General features: G+C 40.9%; 1 protein-coding gene across 2 annotated transcripts in view; it reads right to left on the minus strand.

The window, feature by feature from the left end:
* Positions 1-19,041, minus strand: part of LOC149309469 (contactin-associated protein-like 2) — a 1,389,887-nt gene that overhangs the window by 463,756 nt on the left and 907,090 nt on the right. For both annotated transcript variants that reach the window (XM_089532517.1, XM_089532516.1), the window contains exon 10: positions 14,996-15,134. In XM_089532517.1, the coding sequence (XP_089388643.1) occupies positions 14,996-15,134 (139 nt within the window). The remainder of the gene's footprint in view (positions 1-14,995; positions 15,135-19,041) is intronic.

Genomic DNA, 19,041 nt, shown 5'->3' on the forward strand with positions numbered 1-19,041 from the left:
CTAAGCACAATAAGACTGGGCTAATAAAAATGTGGTCAAATTGGGATTCAAAGCTGCTTTTTGTAGCTTCTGCTTTATTAATCTCTTCCATGCCACTTGTGATGCACTATGTAGGGGGGGGGTGCCTTGTCGGTCTATAATTTAGATCCAAAACACACTGCAGAAATAATCCAGTTTGAGACCGCGTTAATGGCCCAGTTAGCCTTCTCTGTCAGAGAGCTCTGGTGCAATAATAAACTACAATTCCCAAGATTTCCTAGCAGTGAGTTAAAGTGATCTCTAATTGGATTATTTCTACAGTGTGTTTTGGACATTAGTGTTTACTTGGGTGGAAGTTCAGGTACAATCTGCTCATCCTGTAAGTTAGCATGAAGTGAGTTGATCAGGAAACTAAAATTTCCTAACTTTTAGGGCTATATATTTCAACAATAACCTTTCGCTTTCAACTACTTCCCCATCTTATTCTATTTTGTATTTGTTGTACATTGATTTTCATTGCTTCCTTTTTAATTGCCTCCTACTTATCACCTCTTGTGTTGGAATAGCATCCTTTTCAAACCTCTGTGTTTGGAATGTAAAAACTATAGTCTAATAATCTGCACTGGTTTTTTCTAAAGCATGAAAATGAATTGAAAGCTGGTCTCTAAACCTAGTTCATTAATTTTGTTAGCTTGTGGGTTAATCTCTGTGTGTCCATTCATTCATCTATCCCATCCCAGTTTCACAAAACTCAATATAGGGTTATGCAACCTAATCAGGTTCACTTCTGAATAGATGGAGCCACCAGAAGCAGAAATGAGGAAAGTTCATCTTTTTCTAGTTACTTTTAAAGTTAAAGAATTTTAAGGGGGATTCTGACCAGGTTTTCTCAATTTTTATGTCATTCTGTTATTTTTACTAAGTTTCTTCTTTTTAAAAAGCAATGACAGTAACAAAAGGCCATTAATAATGCAGTAAGTACCAAAGCAAGATAATTAGTTACTTGAGGTAGCTGGAGTATTTATAATAAGTTACTTCCTTGAGTTCTGCAATGAGTTATATAACCATAGAATCATGGAAGAGACCGCAAGAGCCATCCAGTCCAACCCCCTGCCATGCAGGAACTCTCAGTCAAAGCATCCCTGACAGATGGCCATCCAGCCTCTGTTTAAAGACCTCTAAGGAAGGAGACTCCACTACACTCTGAGGGAGTTTGTTCCACTTTCAAACAGCCCTTACTGTCAGGAAGTTCCTCCTAAATTAGCTTACTTGCTAATTAGCTTACTTGCTGTTCACCGCTATGATCTTTGGAATAGCGGTATATAAATAAAACAAATTATTATTATTATTATTATTATTATTATTGTTGAGGTGGAATCTCTTTTCCTGTAGTTTGCATCCATTGTTCCGGGTCCTAGTCTCTGGAGCAGCAGAAAACAAGCTTGCTTTCTCCTTAATATGTCATCCCTTCAAATATTTAAACAGGGCTATCATATCACCTCTTAACCTTCTCTTCTCCAGGCTAAACATCCCCAGCTCCCTAAGTCATTCCTCATAGGGCATGGTTTCCAGACCCTTCACCATTTTAGTCGCCCTCCTTTGGACACACTCCAGTTTCTCAGTTGTGGTGCCCAGAACTGGACACAATATTCCAGGTGGGGCCTGACCAGATATAACATACTACTGATCTGGGGATGGGTAAGGAAGTGTAAAATATTCCATTATTTCACACCCACTTTATTCCACACACATCTTCTGATTTTTTTGGGGGGGGGGGGGGGAGGAAAGAAAAAAGAAAAGAAAAAAGAAAAGAAATGCAACCTAAATACATCCAAGTTGTTCAACAGATTAGAAAAGAAAGAAGTTTGGTAAATGAAAAAGGAAAATGAACAAGAAGAAAATATTACAAAGAATATAAATATTACACTCTTTTTAAAACTAGAGTTACCAGCTTGGTAGATCAGGGAAATGCTGCAGATGTAGTATATTGTGATTTCAGTAATTCTTTTGATAAAGTCCCCTATGAGATCCTTGTAGGCAAGCTGGTGAATTGTTGACTACTCAGTGCTACTGTTTGGAAGATCTGTAACTGGGAACCCAGAGAATGTTCGCCAGTGTGCTCTTGACAGTATTCTTCATCTTGGAGAAGAATGACTAGCAGGGTACCCAAGAGTTCTGTCTTAGGCCTTTTGTTATTTGATGTTTTTATAAATGACTTAGGCGCGTTACAGACCACCGAAAAGCAGAGGCCTGCACCCGCCCCTTTCCCCGCCGGATTGGGGCCTCAGCGGCCAGAGCGGCAGCCACTGAGGCCCTGATCCGCCGCTTTCCAGGCCGCGGGGAAGCGGCAAAAGGCTTCAAGCCCCAAGGACATCCCGCGGCGGCGGGGAGGAGAAGAAAGGGGCTGCTTGGCCCCTTTCTCCTCTGCGTCGCTGGGCGCAGCCATCTAAATGCTGCGCCCAGCGACACAAACCTGGAAGGAGCTCCGAAACGGAGCTCCTTCCGGGGCCGTGGAAAGGGCGCACTATGCGCCCCCGCACGGCCCCACTACGTCACAACCGTGCTGCCCCGTTTAGAGGCGGCGTGGTCGTGACGTAGTAATGACGGCGGCCGTGTGGAACGGGCACTGCCAATTTGTGCGCGCTCTGCGCATCTTAGGGTTGAGGACGTCCAGAAAGGACGCCCCTTTGTAACCCTAGCACGCGCAGAGCGCGCACTTTTAGGCCCATCTGTAACGGGCCTAAGATGATGAAATATAAGACATGGTTATCAAATTGGTAAGGAGTAGATTAATACTGAAGAAAATGGGATCAGAATTCAAAATGACATGGACAGATTGGAGTGCTTGGACAAAACTAGCAAAATGAATTTCAACTAAGATAAATGTAGGGTACTACATCTGGGCAGCAAAAATGACATACACAAATATAGGGTGGGTGACACCTGGAAGTGTAAAAAAGATCCAGGCTACCTGTAGTCTACTAAGTGTCAAGTGGTGTCCAAAAAAGCCAGTATAATTCTAGGCTGCATTAAAATGGGTATTGTGTCCAGATCAAGTCATGTCATTATATTCTACTTTCTACTTCACTTAAAATTCTGTACTCAGCTTGGAGTACCACAGTTCAAGAAGGATACTGACAAGATTGAAAAAAGTACAGGGAAGAGTGACCAAAATATTCATAGTTCTGGAAAGTTCTGATTCTTCCAGCCATGACCATAAAAAATATCATTTCCCCATATTTCTGTTCTAATTTTTCATCTAAAATTATATTTAATGAATACATTTTTGGATCCTTTTCTATCCTTTCCTGTAAAATAATTTGGATTAATTTATGAATTTCATTCCAATATTTTAATGCTATTTCACATCCCCACCACATATGAAAAAGGGTACCAATTTGTTTCCCACATTTCCAACATACATTATTAACATTTTTAAACATTTTTGCTAATTTGGCGGGTGTATGATACGAATGGAGATACATTTTGTAACAGTTTTCTTTATAGCTGGAACTTAAAGTACATTTCATTTGTTTCATCCAGGTTTTCTGCCATTGGTGTAAGTCTATATTTTGTCCCAGTTCCTGAATGACTTTCCTATTAATGGAAACTTTGCATTAATAGGAAAGTCATTCTCCCTGAATGATTCCAGGATTCTTGAGGGAGCTGACGATTCCATCACACTGGGGAAGTGCGCTTGGCGTTCATACACTTGCACTTCCTAATGTTTCCTTGGCGATTGCCAGATGGTAAGATCCTGTGTTATAATCTTCTAGACTTCTTCTCAAAAGGGAAACAGTTAACTGCAACAAATCTCAAAAAAGCTACTGTATTTGAATATGATACGGTTGCAAATATATCATGCCCTTCATTTCTAGAAATACAAACTGTTAAACAGCATACCACTAGGAAATTTATGTTTTTTGAAAATGTATTATGATAAATATTAAAAAGGAAACTAAAAGCCAGTACTGATGTCATACCTGAGCAAAGCTCTTCAACTCCTCCTGGTCAAATATAATAGAACTGAAACATGCACCAACATTATGACTGAAAGATAATGTCAAAGTGTTATATGTAATGTGAAGTCGAAGGCTTTCATTGCTGGCATCCATAGTTTTTTGTGGGTTTTTCGGGCTATGTGGCCATGTTCTATAAGAATTTATTCCTGATGTTTCATCAGCATCTGTGGCTGACATCTTCAAAGAAGATGTCAGCCACAGATGCTGGCAAAACATCAGGAATAAACTTATAGAACATGGCCACATAGATGCCAGCCACAGATGCTGGCAAAACGTCAGGAATAAACTCTTACAGAACATGGCCACATAGCCCGAAAAACCCACAAAAAACTATGTTCTATGTAATTTGAAAAAATAATATCTTTTTTTTTTAAAATTGCTACTCTGTTTTTGAGTTTCTCCAGGGTGGGGAGACTGTATAGGCCTCATTAACTCCTTCACTTCTCATCTCACACTAGTATTTTTCTATATGGGAAACTGAGAGCAAAGTAGTATTTATTTATACAGTTCATTAGGGGTCCAAATTGCTCACAACATCATCAAGCAGATGGCCCAAAAGGGCTGCCACTGGGCCGCATTGGAGTGGGGCGTGCACATGACGCATGTCCCAAATGTGACCAGAAGCTGCCCCATGTGTGGCTCGTTTCCAAAGAGCCAGTCCAAAAACAGCCTGAAAAGGAGTGGAAAAATCTGCTCCTTTATGGCGGGCCAGTTGGGGACCATGGAGGCAGCCCAAATCGGGGCCAGGCACATGCAGCTGTTGTGGCCCTGATGCAAACGGGCCTTGCACAGTTCTGCACAGCCCTTTTGGGCCATCTGTTTCACCACAATGTTTCAGGGAAGTTCTCATCACCAAGAAAGGAACTCTGCTTCAGTTTCCAAAGATACAGAATGTTTTAGGAGTCATCCAATTTCAATTTGGCCAAATCTGATGCGGAATTTTACCAACTAATCTGTACTTTGGAACAAATTAAGCTGCTCTTGCTGAAGACCTTGGCTGCCTACTTGCTTCTCAGCTTGACTACATGTGTGTTTTGCATCTGTTTGTTTCCCAAAACCAAAGCAATGACAGTTCCTCATCTGAAAAAAACAGGGAAGAATTGGTCCTTTAGCTATGCACCCAGTACATCACCTTAAGGGTTCCAATGACTCAGTATCTTCAAGAGCATATATTTTCCAAGGCAATATGCAATGTCATTTTTTTCATATTACATAATCTTTATATAACATTTTTAATGTTCAAAGCAATACATGCTTGTTATCCTAATTTTCATGTACAACTACCCTTCATAGAATGCCAGTATTATTGTATCATCTAAATACTGGAAATGGGGAACTGTTTCTAAAAGAATATCTTTCCTAATGTAAGTGGAAATACAGCTGAAACAAGATAGGGATGTCTGGTTTGCAGCTCAGTCTCTTGGGAAAGACATTTCACTTGTTTTACTGGCTTGCTTTTCTGACTAGTAATCAGACAGCACTGGAAATGCAATTCTAGCAGTTTTTGTCAGTCAAATGCCAGACTCCTTCACACGCTGCATTGCACAGTATCTGCAGGCAAGCAATCAACTCTCAGAGGGAAAAGGAACCTGGTGTACCTTGAAATATGGGTGCTGTGTACATTTAATAAAGCAATTACTGGACAAACCAACATCTCCAGGTGATAAAGAGGAAATAATATATTCCACACACATGCAAACTACTGACAAATAGCTATAGAAAAGGTTGTCTCTATTATGCTTAATTTCATTTTCACACCTCTGCTGTTTCACATATCTTTAACCCCATGCCAGACTTTCACTAAAATTGATATATGTTAAACATATTCAATAATGCCATATTGGTTAGGAGGTTCCAAATCATTTTTAGGATCTATATCAATTTTATATATATATATATATATATATATATATATATATATATAATCATATACACTCACTATAGATCCTATCTCTCGGGAAGGTTCCAGAGGTTCCAGATGGTGAGGCTGGGGGACAGTTGCTCTTGTAAAAGAGAGCTCACATCAGGCATCCCCCAGGGCGCCATTCTGTCCCCCATGCTATTTAACATTTACATGAAGCCGCTGGGAGAGATCATCCGGAGCCACGGAGTGCGGTGTTATCAGTACGCTGATGACACCCAGATCTATCTCTCCATGTCTCCGACTGATACAGTGACTAAGGACGGCATCTCTCCTCTGGACACCTGTCTGGGGGCAGTAATGGGCTGGATGAGGAAAAACAAACTCAGACTGAATCCAGAGAAAACAGAGGTACTCATGATAGGTGCTCCGAACTCAGACAGGGAAATTTGTCATCTGGTCCTGGATGGGGTTAAACTTCCTCTAAAGGACACAGTTCGTAGTTTGGGAGTACTCCTGGATCCATCTCTGCAGTTGTCATCTCAAGTGGATGCGATGGCCAGGAGTGCTTGGTACCAGCTTCGGCTGATACGCCAACTACGTCCCTGTCTGGATCGTAAGGACCTAGAAAGTGTAGTACATGCACTGGTAACCTCTCGTTTGGATTTCTGAAATGCGCTCTACATGGGGCTACCTTTGTATCAGGTTCGGAAGCTTCAATTGATTCAAAACGCTGCTGCCAGATTGATCACAGGGACAGCTAGATCTGACCACATAACACCCGTATTAAAATCTCTTCACTGGCTGCCAATTCGTTTCTGGTCCCAGTACAAAGTATTGGTAATTACCTTTAAAGCCCTAAATGGCTTGGGCCCGGGTTACTTGAGGGAAAGCCTCTCCCTGCATAATCCACCCCGCACACTCAGAACAACAGGAAAATTATTACTCAATCATCCCAAGGTGAGATTGGCGACTACCCATCAAAGGGCTTTTACAGCAGTAGCGCCTTCTCTCTGGAATGCTCTTCCAGAAGAGATTCACCTCAGTGGAACAGTGGAAGCCTTTAAAAAGGCATTAAAAACCTACCTCTTCCTATAAGCTTACCCTCCCAATTCCTTGTAATAAAAGTTTTCCCCTATTGACTACAATGTATTTATACCCCTGATTTTAATATTTTTGAATTGTATGCTTTTAGATAACGATATTGGATTGTAAATTGTATTAATGTTTGTTAATTTGGTTTTAATATGCTATTTCATCTTTTATTGTATCCATTTTATCTGCTGAACACCGCTTTGATCTATAGGAAAAGCGGTATATAAATAAACAATTTAATTATTATTATATTATATTATAGGAAAGTCAAGCAGAGTTAGCCAGGTTTCTGGGAAATTTTTGTTTTACCAGGTTTCTGGGAAATATTTGTTGTGAATACCTGGCAATGTACTGTTTTGACATTTCTAATGTACAACCATATCTTCTGAACTATGACAACAAACTCAGTTTTTCAATTATAAGATATTATTATATACAGGCACTTGAACTGGACAGCATGTTGATCATTCTGGAAACTATGTGACTTCAATGATAAGTAACTACACTTGCAGATTTTACAGATCATCTAAGCAAAAATAATGCAGTATTGTTTCTGAAGAATCAGAAAGGCCTTTGATTTACTGTTCTGGATTCTCCCCTCACCCCCTATGTAACTTCAGGTGCTCACTTTTATATGAGTACATATACAATGACTGCAATCCTATGAGTTACCTCCAACTAGAGTAGACTCACTGAATCTTTTGTTGAATGGTGCGACAATATGTAGATTAATCCCACTGATTCAATGGATCTTCTCTAGTTGTGATTATCAGTGGTGGAGGAGAAAGGACATGCCTAAAGGTATTTTGTTTCCTTTCAAATGCAACCATAAATTTGTAAAATGGCATACAATGCCACCCTTATGCTCATGCATACAAGTCAGCCCAGGTAAACATGTGCAGGCCCTTGCTTAGAAATGTTAGCTTTATCAAGGTTCACTTGCTTCCCTCAACATTCCCCACAGTTTTGCCCAAGTAAGAACCTGTGGCCCGTTACAGACCGCCCAAAAGGGGCGGTCTTGGGCCGTTGCTGGTTGCAGCGCGGAGGAGCCGCAGCAGCCAAACCGCGCGACTCCTCTGCACTGCAAAAAAGGAGCGTGGAAATCGCACTCCTTCCGGCACCCCGGAAGAGATGTCGCAAGTGCCAAAGCGCGCACTCGCAACACCTCTTATGGGTTGGGACGTGCGGCGCCCATCTGTATAGGATGCCGCCATTTTGACGTATCGATTACGTGCGAGGGGCAAGGCGCATCCGGAAGCTCCGCCCCTCGAGCGTAATCATGGCGCGATGACGGCGCCTCTTGCGCCTGTCTGTAATGCGCCAGTATATTTCCTCTGGAATTTCTCCTCAATGAAATCCAGTGATAATTTTCTCAGAGCAGCTCTATCATAGTCATGTGCTCCCCATTCCTAAGTACTAAGAAATCCATGGCAGCATTTACAGATAAGCCTTGTCTTTTCAAACTTTTTTTTTCTAATTTTCTTTTTGAAAGTACAGGGATTATGGGTTAGTAAAAACAACAGCAACATTTTCAAAACAAATATTCATGCAAGTACTGCTGCTCTCAAAGAAAACTTAGGCCTTGTACACACCCACAGGAAGCAACATCCTGGCAGTGATAGTAGGGCTTGGGAGCATGCAGACTGTAAGCCTGAGGGCAGGGAACTGTCTAATTAAAAATAATAATTGTAAGCTGCTCTGATAGGCTTTAGGGCTGAAGGGCGGGGTATAAATACCATAAAATAAATAAATAAATAAAATAAATGCACCAACCACATACTCCCGAGCCCTACTATGTGCAGGTGGTGCGTCTATGACGTGTGGGCAGCTGAGCGCCCACACGTCTTCTGGAGGAAGCGCTGTCATAGGGCTGCATTGTAGCCCTTATGATGGTGCAAAAAAAGGAGCCGCTCTAGGCAGCTCCTGTTTTACTGAGCAGCAGTACCGTGCCGTTCGGTTGCTGCGGTAATGCTGCACAGCACACAGGGGCAGCATTTCTCCGCCCGTCTGTCTTGGACCTTACTGTGATGCCTCCTGGAGGGGAACAATTTGCCCTGGGCCTCCATAAGGGTCAGCACCAGGTCCTCTGTAAACTCTGACCAGCTGCTCAGAGTGTTTAGAGTGAAGTCTCACATCAAACTCAACAATCGCAAGACCTTAAGAGAGATTTGAGCAAAATCTCTCTTCACATCTTGTGGAAGTTGAAGATCCTATGTCGAGATTTGGTATGAGATTTGGCAGGCCTATATAGGCCTGAGCACATGTCTGCTGGCCATTGCTGGCCAGGCTGTTCATGTGAGCAACAGGGACATATGGCAGAACATTGTTTCGGGGGAGTGGCTCTACAATTTCTCACCCAACGATGAATTGGCTCATTTATGCAGGGATGATGGGGTACCTCTCCCCAAGAGGGGTGTGATACTTATTTCAAGTTGATTGCCCAACATATTCATTGTTGCATCTAGTGGAGGCTGGGGTTGGGGGGTAAGGAATTGCTAAGCTGGGCTTGTCCTTTTCTCTTTTTTTGGCAGATAGCAGAAGAGAGATGGGACATCAGGCACAATATAAATCAGAGAGAGGAGGATAGCAGAGCCTATGAAAGGGGGTCACCTGCAGTTGGGGCAAATGGAGGAGACCCCTCTACCTCCCCAGTCATGGAATCATAGAGTTGGATGAAACCTCAAGGGTCATCTAGTCTAATCCCCTGCCATGCTCACAATCAACGCACCCCCGTCAGATGGCCACCCAGCCTGTTTAAAGACCTCAAAAAAATGACACTCTACTAATTTCCAAGAGTGTGTGTTCCACTGTCGAACAACTCTTACTGCCAGAAGGTTCCTTCTGATATTGAGGTGCAATCTCTTTTCCTATAGCTTGCATTCATTGTTCCTATTTCTCTGGAGCAGTAGAAAATAAGCTTGCTCCATCCTCAGTATGACACTTAAATATACTTAAACAGGACCATCATATCACTTCTTAAACATTCTCTTCTCCAGGTCAGGGATTACAACCAAGGTGGCAAGTTTTTGCATTGCTGCAATAGCTTGTAGACGAAAAATTGTGTCTTAATTTTTAATTTTTACTCTATTGATTTCATCTACTATTTGTATTTGAAGGGATTTCACTGAATTTATAGTCTCCAAGCTGTATTCCTATTGTATTTGTACTGTACCGTTTGCATTGTTTTGTTTTGTTTTTCTATTGGGCATTGTATAATATTGTACTCTTTTATATTTTTTATGCTGGTCATTGACCGTAATAAAATTTCATTTCATTTCTCCAGGCTAAACATACCCAGGTCACTTAAGTCTCTCCTCATAAGGCATGGTTTTCAGACCTTTCACCATTCTGGTCAACCTCCTCTGGATATGCTCCAACTTGTCAACATCCTCTTGGAATTATGGTGCCAAAAACTAGACACAGTATTCCAGGTGAGCCCTGACCAAAGCAGAATAGAGTTGCAGTATTACTTCCCGTGATCTAGACACTATACGTCTATTGATGCAGCCTAGAATATGTCTTAACAAATGGAGGTTTATGAGCAAGAGTGTAATTTATTAATCTTATAAAATTTTATCATTTGAGTATTGTAAATGTAAAGACACATAAACCTCCATTTGCTAAAACACATTAAGTCTGGCCCACAAGTTGACAGCTTGGCCAGCCTTCCTCAAAAAGGAAGAGAGATGGGAGGTTACTGAATAAGGGGCGCTGTTTCAGAAAGTGATCCCACCATTTTCGGTTCTCCTCTTCTACACTTGGAAAGAGCAATGGAACGGAAGCCAACTTGAGACTCAGCTATTCTCTAAGGACCTACTGTTCCAAGTTTCACTGTGGTTCAGTTTAATTTTCTCCCCTTTCTCTATGGGGAAAAAGAGGGAGACAAGCCAGCTCAGGATTTACCTTGTACCTCAAGGCCTCCAGGTAGTAGTCTCTGTCCACTGCTGTCCATTCTTAGACAGTGAGCACTACGTGAAGCCACTGTACACTCAAATGGTACCTTCTGAAACTGTTCTTCCAGTCATTAGCTAATTCATATGCTGGGCTTGTGTGTAGGGGTACATATCTGCATGTGAATGTTTGTGACAGTGTTTGGGTGCCTGGGTGAGAAGCAAATTGAGGGTGCATTACAACAACTCATGACCCATTCTGGAATGTGGCTCCACCCATTTGGTTCAGCAGCTCCAAGCTTACCTGGCATGTACTCCCTGATATGCTTGTCTGGAACCAATTAGGCCCTAAGACAAGCAATAATTATTCATTCAGCAAGGAAAAAATGGATATAATGCCTTCAATTCTGTTTCAGTGGTAAACAGGTCATCTAATTTAGTCTTAAAAATAAGCAAATCTCACAGAGCAAAAGATGTGGCGGAGGGGCACTTCGCTGAAAATAACAAATCCATACTTCTTAATCAAGCACACTAACCAGACTATAATTATATTGTAATAATCTCACTTTTCAAAGTGTTGTGGTGCAGTTTTAAATTTTTAAAAAGTGCATTAGAGAAAAATGCATGATATGTATATAAAGTTGAGAAAAAATGATCTGATTGGGAAAGAACTCAAAAATGCATGATGACATGGGAAATCACTAAAATTGTGAATCTTTGGGAAATTTGATAAAAAAAGGTATGCACAGGATAAGAAATGGTACATACAAAAACTTGTTCAATTACCAAAAAATAAAATAAAATAAAAATTATGTGGAAGCCAGACAGGGCAGAATTCGGGCAGAAACAGGACACAATTTATTTAATGTGGGAAAAATGATAAACTAAGCAGAATCAAACGTAAGGTTCATGTATGTCTATGTTCTCTCTGTTCCATGGCTTTTACTGGTAAAACCACCATTCCTATCCCATGTCCTCTCACAATGTATAGCTATTGCACTAATGATATTGATGATACTGAGCTCATCTCTTTAAGTTATCTCCCAAAACATCTACTCAGAAGTGTCTCATAACTGATTCCCTTTTGGACTCATGCTGTGACATCATCACGGTCCTCTTTCCACTAGATACAGCCAGTAATACTGAAAGGGTAATGCACCAACTGGATGACATCATGATAAAGGTAAATACTGTAATTGTTACAGGAGATGAAGAAGAGTTGAAACTTGGGGATAGGTCGGCAAAGGCAGGGGTATTATATTAGACATAATATATAGTTCTGCCATCAGTTGAATCTGAACTGATGTCCACAACTGCAGCTTTTCATGGCAATGATTCTATGTGCACAGAGGGAGCATTCCATACATGACAGTCATGTCACTCATCAGCAAGACTGTTCACAAATAGAAATGTCAGAGATATACACTGCAGAGCAGAGTAACATTCATGTTTATTCTGCTTTGGTACCCTATTTTCCAGCGTATAAGACGACCCCCCAACTTTTCCAGTTAAAATATAGAGTTTGAGATATTCTCGCCGTATAAGATTCCAATGCACACCAAATGAAAATTTAAAAAAAAATCAGATTTGATTTCAATATGGTACTTTTAATTCAAATGCTTATGACATGCAGGTAATTAGCAGGAAAAACTCTTGTATACAAAGCCTGCTTGGATTGATCTGCTCTCCCTGCCTGCCCAGCCCTCCCTGTCTCCAAGACTATCAGAGCGGTAACGCAAACACAGCTCTCAATAAATAATAATAATAATAATAATAATAATAATAATAATTTGTTTTATTTATATACCGCTATTCCAAAGATCATAGCGGTGAACAGCAAATAAGCTAATTAGCAAGTAAGCTAATTTGCCCCCAACAGTCTGGGTACTCATTTTAGCGACCTCAGAAGGATGCAAGCCTGAGTCGAGCTTGGGCCCTTTTGCTGGTCTTGAACTTGCAACCTTGTGGTTTTGAGTGAATGGCTGCAGTACAGGCATTTAACCACTGCGCCACCAAGGCTCTTTGTTTCATACCCCATGCGTCCTGGACGCCTGCAGCTTGCTCTACCCTTCACTTACACCTTTCTGGTGAGGCGCCCCCTCACCTCGTCATCAGGACCATGTTAAGTCACTTCTTTCCATGAATCCTGGTGAGTGGATTTTCTTCTACCATACTTGCCCCCCTTTCTGCTTCCATATAGTCGCCACATACGATGGGGAAGCGGCCGCCACCATTTTTGAGCTCCTCCCACCATATGCGGCGACCACAGATTCTCCAGTCCAGCTCAGAAGATCAGCACCTGCCCTATAAGACAACACCCGGTGTATAAGATGACCCCCAACTATTGAGAAGATTTTTCTGGGTTTAAAAGTAGTCTTATAGGCCAGAAAATACAGTACTTTGTCATTATTTATGCTAAGCAAGAAGATGAAATGTTTTTATTATAAGAAAATATGAGTACTCTTAAAGCTCTCACAGGAGCTTGGTTGTCTCAGGGATCTTTTATATTATAACAGTGTTCCAACAGACTATTTCACAACAAACTAAATCTCAAGTTACACCAAATCCACTTGGGGAAGGAAATTGCTTCTGATGCTGAAGATGTATATTGAACAAGTGATAGAGGGTGCAGTCCTTTTCAAAGTTGATCATCTGTATTTTAATTTTGTATGCTGACATTAACTGCTCCATCTATTCATTTTTTAAAAAAAAGCACTAAGTTTTAAGAATAGCTTATGTGTGTTGTTTCAGAGAAATGGGCTACTGCAGCATACGTGATTTTATGTGCTCAGTAAATCACCATATGGATAAATGGAGTAAAGGTGCTTCAGCTGCAGCCAGTAAAGACAAGAATAAGAAGCTGGTGGAACAAAACTAACAACTCCTGCCATAACTTTGGAGTGAAACAGATGGTCAAAAAGAGCTGGCTTCCCGGCAGACTGGGGGCATGGCGTTCAGACAATAGTATACCCCCAGCCTGCTGGAAAGCTGCACAGCTGACTGCATGTGTGGCGGATCTACAGTGTTTCAGTGGTGCAATGTTTATACATGCTGTGCTGAAGAAACGCTGAAAAAACACCGCCATGGGGCAAAAGTGAACTTTCCCTGGCATAAAAAGTACCAGTTTTCTGCCGCTCCTTTTTGAACCGGGAAAAGGCTGGGTTGGGGGCATGGCATGCAGTTGCTGTGGCTCCAACCGAGATATCAAAGAGGCAGTGGCAAGCTGCTCCTTACCCACCATCTGGTTTTCCTCTATGTCAGCTGCAATCTAAAAATACTTTTAGTATTTCCCTGTTTTTAAGAGACTGGTGTCTTCAGTGCTAGAGATAATAGGTGCAGTGACAGAGAATGGGACAGCAATTTTATGGGGCAGGGGGAGGCAGAGGCACCCCACCTGGCTAGGCAATATGTCATTGTTGTGAGTCAGGGCCAGGGGTTCTTGTTGGGGGCTGAAGCTTTGGTGAGGTTTCTCCTTGTTGGCCTTTCCCCTTTTCATTTTTAAAATATACAAATATTCTTTACATCCCCAATGAAGCCTCAGCTAAACACACACCCCATATAAGAAAATATTTGCACCAGTTCATTAATTATTCTTTAAGGGGTTGGTAAAGAAGAAGGTATCCTCTGTATTGTTCTTAAGAGGTCATCAGTGACTACAAGTACCTTCCATGCCAGAATCTGATAACATGTGAAACAGCCTTTGAAGGAGCTGAAATATGGAGGGGGGGAGTGTCATTCCTTCAGTCTCTTATGATATCAGTATCATAAGTACCTTCAGTATCTTATAATATGACTCCTAAACACAGTTGCACACTAATAGGTCATATGCCCACCTGCCTTGTGCTGAGTTAACCACTTGACTCATCAAATCTATTTATTGCATAGCACCACCACTCCTTCTCCAGACTCTTGCTAGCAGCCCAGAAACCCATTTACAAGGATCCCATCTCAATCAGTGGTGAGTTCTCATTCATACATACCATTTGAGAATTGTTGCTAAATAGATGTTGTGGTATAAATGACAAGCAAAAGTGAATTAAGGATGATAGACAGAGAAATGATCTTGGCATTTTCCATTTATTGGGCCTGTTCATCATGCAGTGTTCTTTGCATGCTTTTCCACTCACCGTTCCTTGCCTAATGCTTACCGATCAATAATGGCACACATATCAATGCTGATGTTGGCAAAACTTCCCAGCTTTCCTTGTTCTACTGCATGCAAATCCACCAGTTGATCGTCCACATGAATAAGTTGCATGCAGCCTTGGAAGGACTGATGGAGGAAACCTGTATGCAAATGGGGGGGGGGGCAAAGGGGGAGTGTTATATTCAATAGGTGATACAACCAAATAATTTAATCTGTAGTCCTCAAAACATGTTTCTACATTCCCTTGTGAAAATAATGCATTTAACATCAATAATGTCCAGAAAAATAAAATAGGGGCGGGCTCCAAAGGTAAAGAGAAGAATTATAACATACTAGTCAAATTGAATGAGTACTGCAACATATCAAGCCAGAACTCTCCATAGATGCCAAGATGACTGAACTGAGACAGTCATTTTTTGAACATACTGTGAGAAGACAGGACTCATTAGAAAATACAATAATGGCTGGTAACGTGGAAGGCAGTAAAAAAAAGAGAGAGGAAGACCCTGTTGGCGCAGTGGTTAAATGCCTGTACTGCAGCCATTCACTCAAAACCACAAGGTTGCGAGTTCAAGACCAGCAAAAGGGCCCAAGCTCGACTCAGGCTTGCATCCTTCCGAGGTCGCTAAAATGAGTACCCAGACAGTTGGGGGCAAATTAGCTTACTTGCTAATTAGCTTAATTGCTGTTCACCGCTATGATCTTTGGAAGAGCGGTATATAAATAAAACAAATTATTATTATTATTATTATTATTATTATTATTATTGGTGGATAGATTCAACCAAGGAACCGTTGGCCCTGAGTTTGCAAGACTTAAGCAAGGCCACTGATAACAGAGACACTTGGAGATTTGTCATTCATAGGGTTGCCATAGCTTAAAGTTAACAAGAGAGCAATTAACAACAACAATAGCATTTAGTGCATTTGCTAAAAACTGCAAAAATAGTTTTTGGCTCAAACAGTAGCAAATATAACTATATACTTTTCACTAATCACAATTTTATCAGTCATATGTACGTCTATCATGTTGAATCTTCCTGTAGCTACAGGACAATAGCCATGTTCATTAATGATGAAACTTCATTTATGTAGTGGAACAATCTGTTTTGATTTTATGAAATAAAATAGAAATAGAATACCATGTTGCATGACCTCATATTTTTAACAGTCTTGCAACAACTAAAACATTTTGGTTCAGTGCACTCCAGAAGAAACAAACAAAGAATTAGCTTCATTTGCTAAAACAGACAGACTGGAAGGGCATTGGCTGATTTATACAAAGTGAAGACAGGGCTTTTAGTGCATCCCACCAGGACGTTTTCCTATACATGCCACATTGGAACAGACAGGTCCAATTCATTTCAATATGGCTTGGAAAGAAGGGCTCTCTAGCAGACAAGTGCAGGTCTCTAGAGCAGCTGTCCCTAGAAGGAGTTCTAGGATTCATCATCAATGTCCCCTCCAACGTGTGCCTCGGCTTCCTGTCTCTTCCACTGAGGCACCGCCATTGGATTGCTGTGTGCCAGCTTGATGGCATCTATTACAATGTTGACTGCAAGTTGAAGGCACCAGTTCCAAAACTGGCAGCGAAGCTGACCTCAGGTATTCATGGAATCTTGCGAATAAGCAATGCAGCATAGAACTGCAAGCAAATCACATAACCTTAAGTAAAATGTTAGTCATGGAGGTAAACATAATGGAAATAATAAGGACAATTAAAAGCCTTTTGGAACAGCCAGGTTTCTGTGTATGTCCATGCATGTTTACTCACAAACTAGTCTCACTGTTTTCAATGCAGCTTTTCCCCAGGTAGATATGAATAGCATTGCATCCTAGAATAATAAAAGTGTTACAGTCTCAGAGTAGGTGCCAGTGCCCCAAATGCCCTGTTCCTACTGGTTGCCAGTTGTATTTCATTCAGCAGTGTGTAGCCACAGCAAGGCTTCAGATCTTCAGCGGAGTATGTCTTGAGGAACATATGAAAGCAGGTGCTCCTTAAAATTAACGGTGACCTAGAAGGTGAAGTCTGCTCCAGGAAAAGATCAGGTTTGCTTCTGTCCTAATATATATCCAAGTTGAGCTTTAGAAGAGCCAGGGATCAGGATTTCTGAAGGCCTACCCTCTCAGGTCAGGGAGTGGGACTGGACTCCATTTCCATTTGGTTGAATCTGTCATTTCACTCTGCATGGTATAAGGTTAAGAGATGATATGATAGCCCTGTTTAAATATTTGAAGGGGTGTCATATTGAGGATGGAGCGAGATTGTTTGCTGCAGCTCCAAAGAATAGGATCTAGAGCAATGGATTCAAGCTACAGGAAAAGTGATTCCACCTCAACATTAGGGGGGGACATCCTGACAGTAAGAGCTATTTGACAGTGGAACACACTCCTACAGAGTGCAGTGGAGTCTCCTTTTTTGAGGGTTCTAAACAGAGACTGGATGGCCACCTCTTGGGAGTGCTTAGACTGTGTATTCCTGCATGACAGGAGGTTGGACTGGATGGCCTTTGTGGTCTCTTCCAGCTCTATGGTTCTGTGTCCTTTATTGCAATTGTCTACATTAGAGCTGAGCACCTTTGGATGGTTGAAAAAGGCCTTAGGATGTGTGTGGTGGCCACACTTTGCCTGCTGCTTGTATAGAACAGGTATGTCAACACAGCCAACCTCTGCAGACTTGCTTCAGCAAGGCATTTGTTTGTTCATGCTTTACAAATTTATAAAAAATAGAAACCTTTTTCATTTCAGCCTAAAATGGTGTTATATTTTCAGCCCATTGTATTTCATATTTATTTCTCTACCTTTCCTTTATCTGTAAAATCATTATTTTAACATATGTTAGAAACTATTATTTAGGAGATAGTCCAAATACCAGTGAAAGGATTCCTGTTTGACCCTTTTCCCCTCAAATAAGTACTTATAGCTATTTTTAAAAAAAATCTATCCAAGAATCCTCCTGTATCTAAGCACATTAACTAAAACGGTCAAAGATCATTTTTCTACAATTCTTTATCTGCTAAATTGTAAAAGGGATTCTGGGAATACCACGAGGGTTGCATACATATAATACAATAACGCTTTACAAAAATATCAACAATAGAAACCTTTTTTCATTTCATCCGAAAATGGCACTATATCTTAAGCTTGCTGTATTTCATATAAGTAGCTTTTACGAAGAGACTGAAAGGCTTTGGAAACTTCATTTGCACTTCAAACCCTCACTATAAAATATAGTCTCTTATAATATTTTTAATGGATGGAGAAAAGAGCGCTGCTATTACCTGCCATTTTTACATGATTCCAAATTTGCAGATAAGTCTCCAGGCTCTTCTTAGTCTGCTCTATCTCTGAGTAGGAAGAAGGGATTATTATTCCCATTTTGGAAACAGAGAGCTACCAAATAAATGACTGCCACATAAATTAATGTACGAGTGGAAACTTGAATCAAGGCCACCCAGGTTATAAATTTATGATGCAAGGCTAATACTTGAGTGAACAAATGAACACCAGAACAAACAAATGCCTTGCTGAAGCAAGTCTGCAGAGGTTGGCTGTGTTGACATACCTGTTCCATACAAGCAGCAGGCAAAGTGTGGCCACCACACGCATCCTAAGGCCTTTTTCAACCATCCAAAGGTGTTCAGCTCTAATATAGACAATTACAATAAAGGACATAGAGCTGGAAGAGACCACAAAGGCCATCCAGTCCAACCTCAATGCCTGCTCATTTATGTGTGGATACTCTGTATGCAACCTAGATTGCTAGAAAATCTTATCTTCTCCATAGTCCACTTTGAATGAATTTGTTTGGCCCAAAGCATTATAATTAACTAGATTGATTCTATGCTATGTTAGCTGAGGTGACATGAATTTAACAGGTTTTACTGATTTTTTAAAAAAATCTATAAGACTGGTTGATCATATAAATTGATCGGTTATAATCAATATTTGGTCAGCTAAAATAACAAGTGCAGGTGGCAATTTTGTGAAGTGGCTGCTACTGTCAGAAAGAAGAAAATCTGATAGCTGGATATCTGGATTTGTCGAA

The sequence above is a fragment of the Sceloporus occidentalis genome, unplaced genomic scaffold (assembly GCF_023333645.1).
Source record: "Sceloporus occidentalis isolate IW3139 unplaced genomic scaffold, rSceOcc1.0.p SCAF_7, whole genome shotgun sequence".
Lineage (NCBI taxonomy): Eukaryota > Metazoa > Chordata > Lepidosauria > Squamata > Phrynosomatidae > Sceloporus > Sceloporus occidentalis.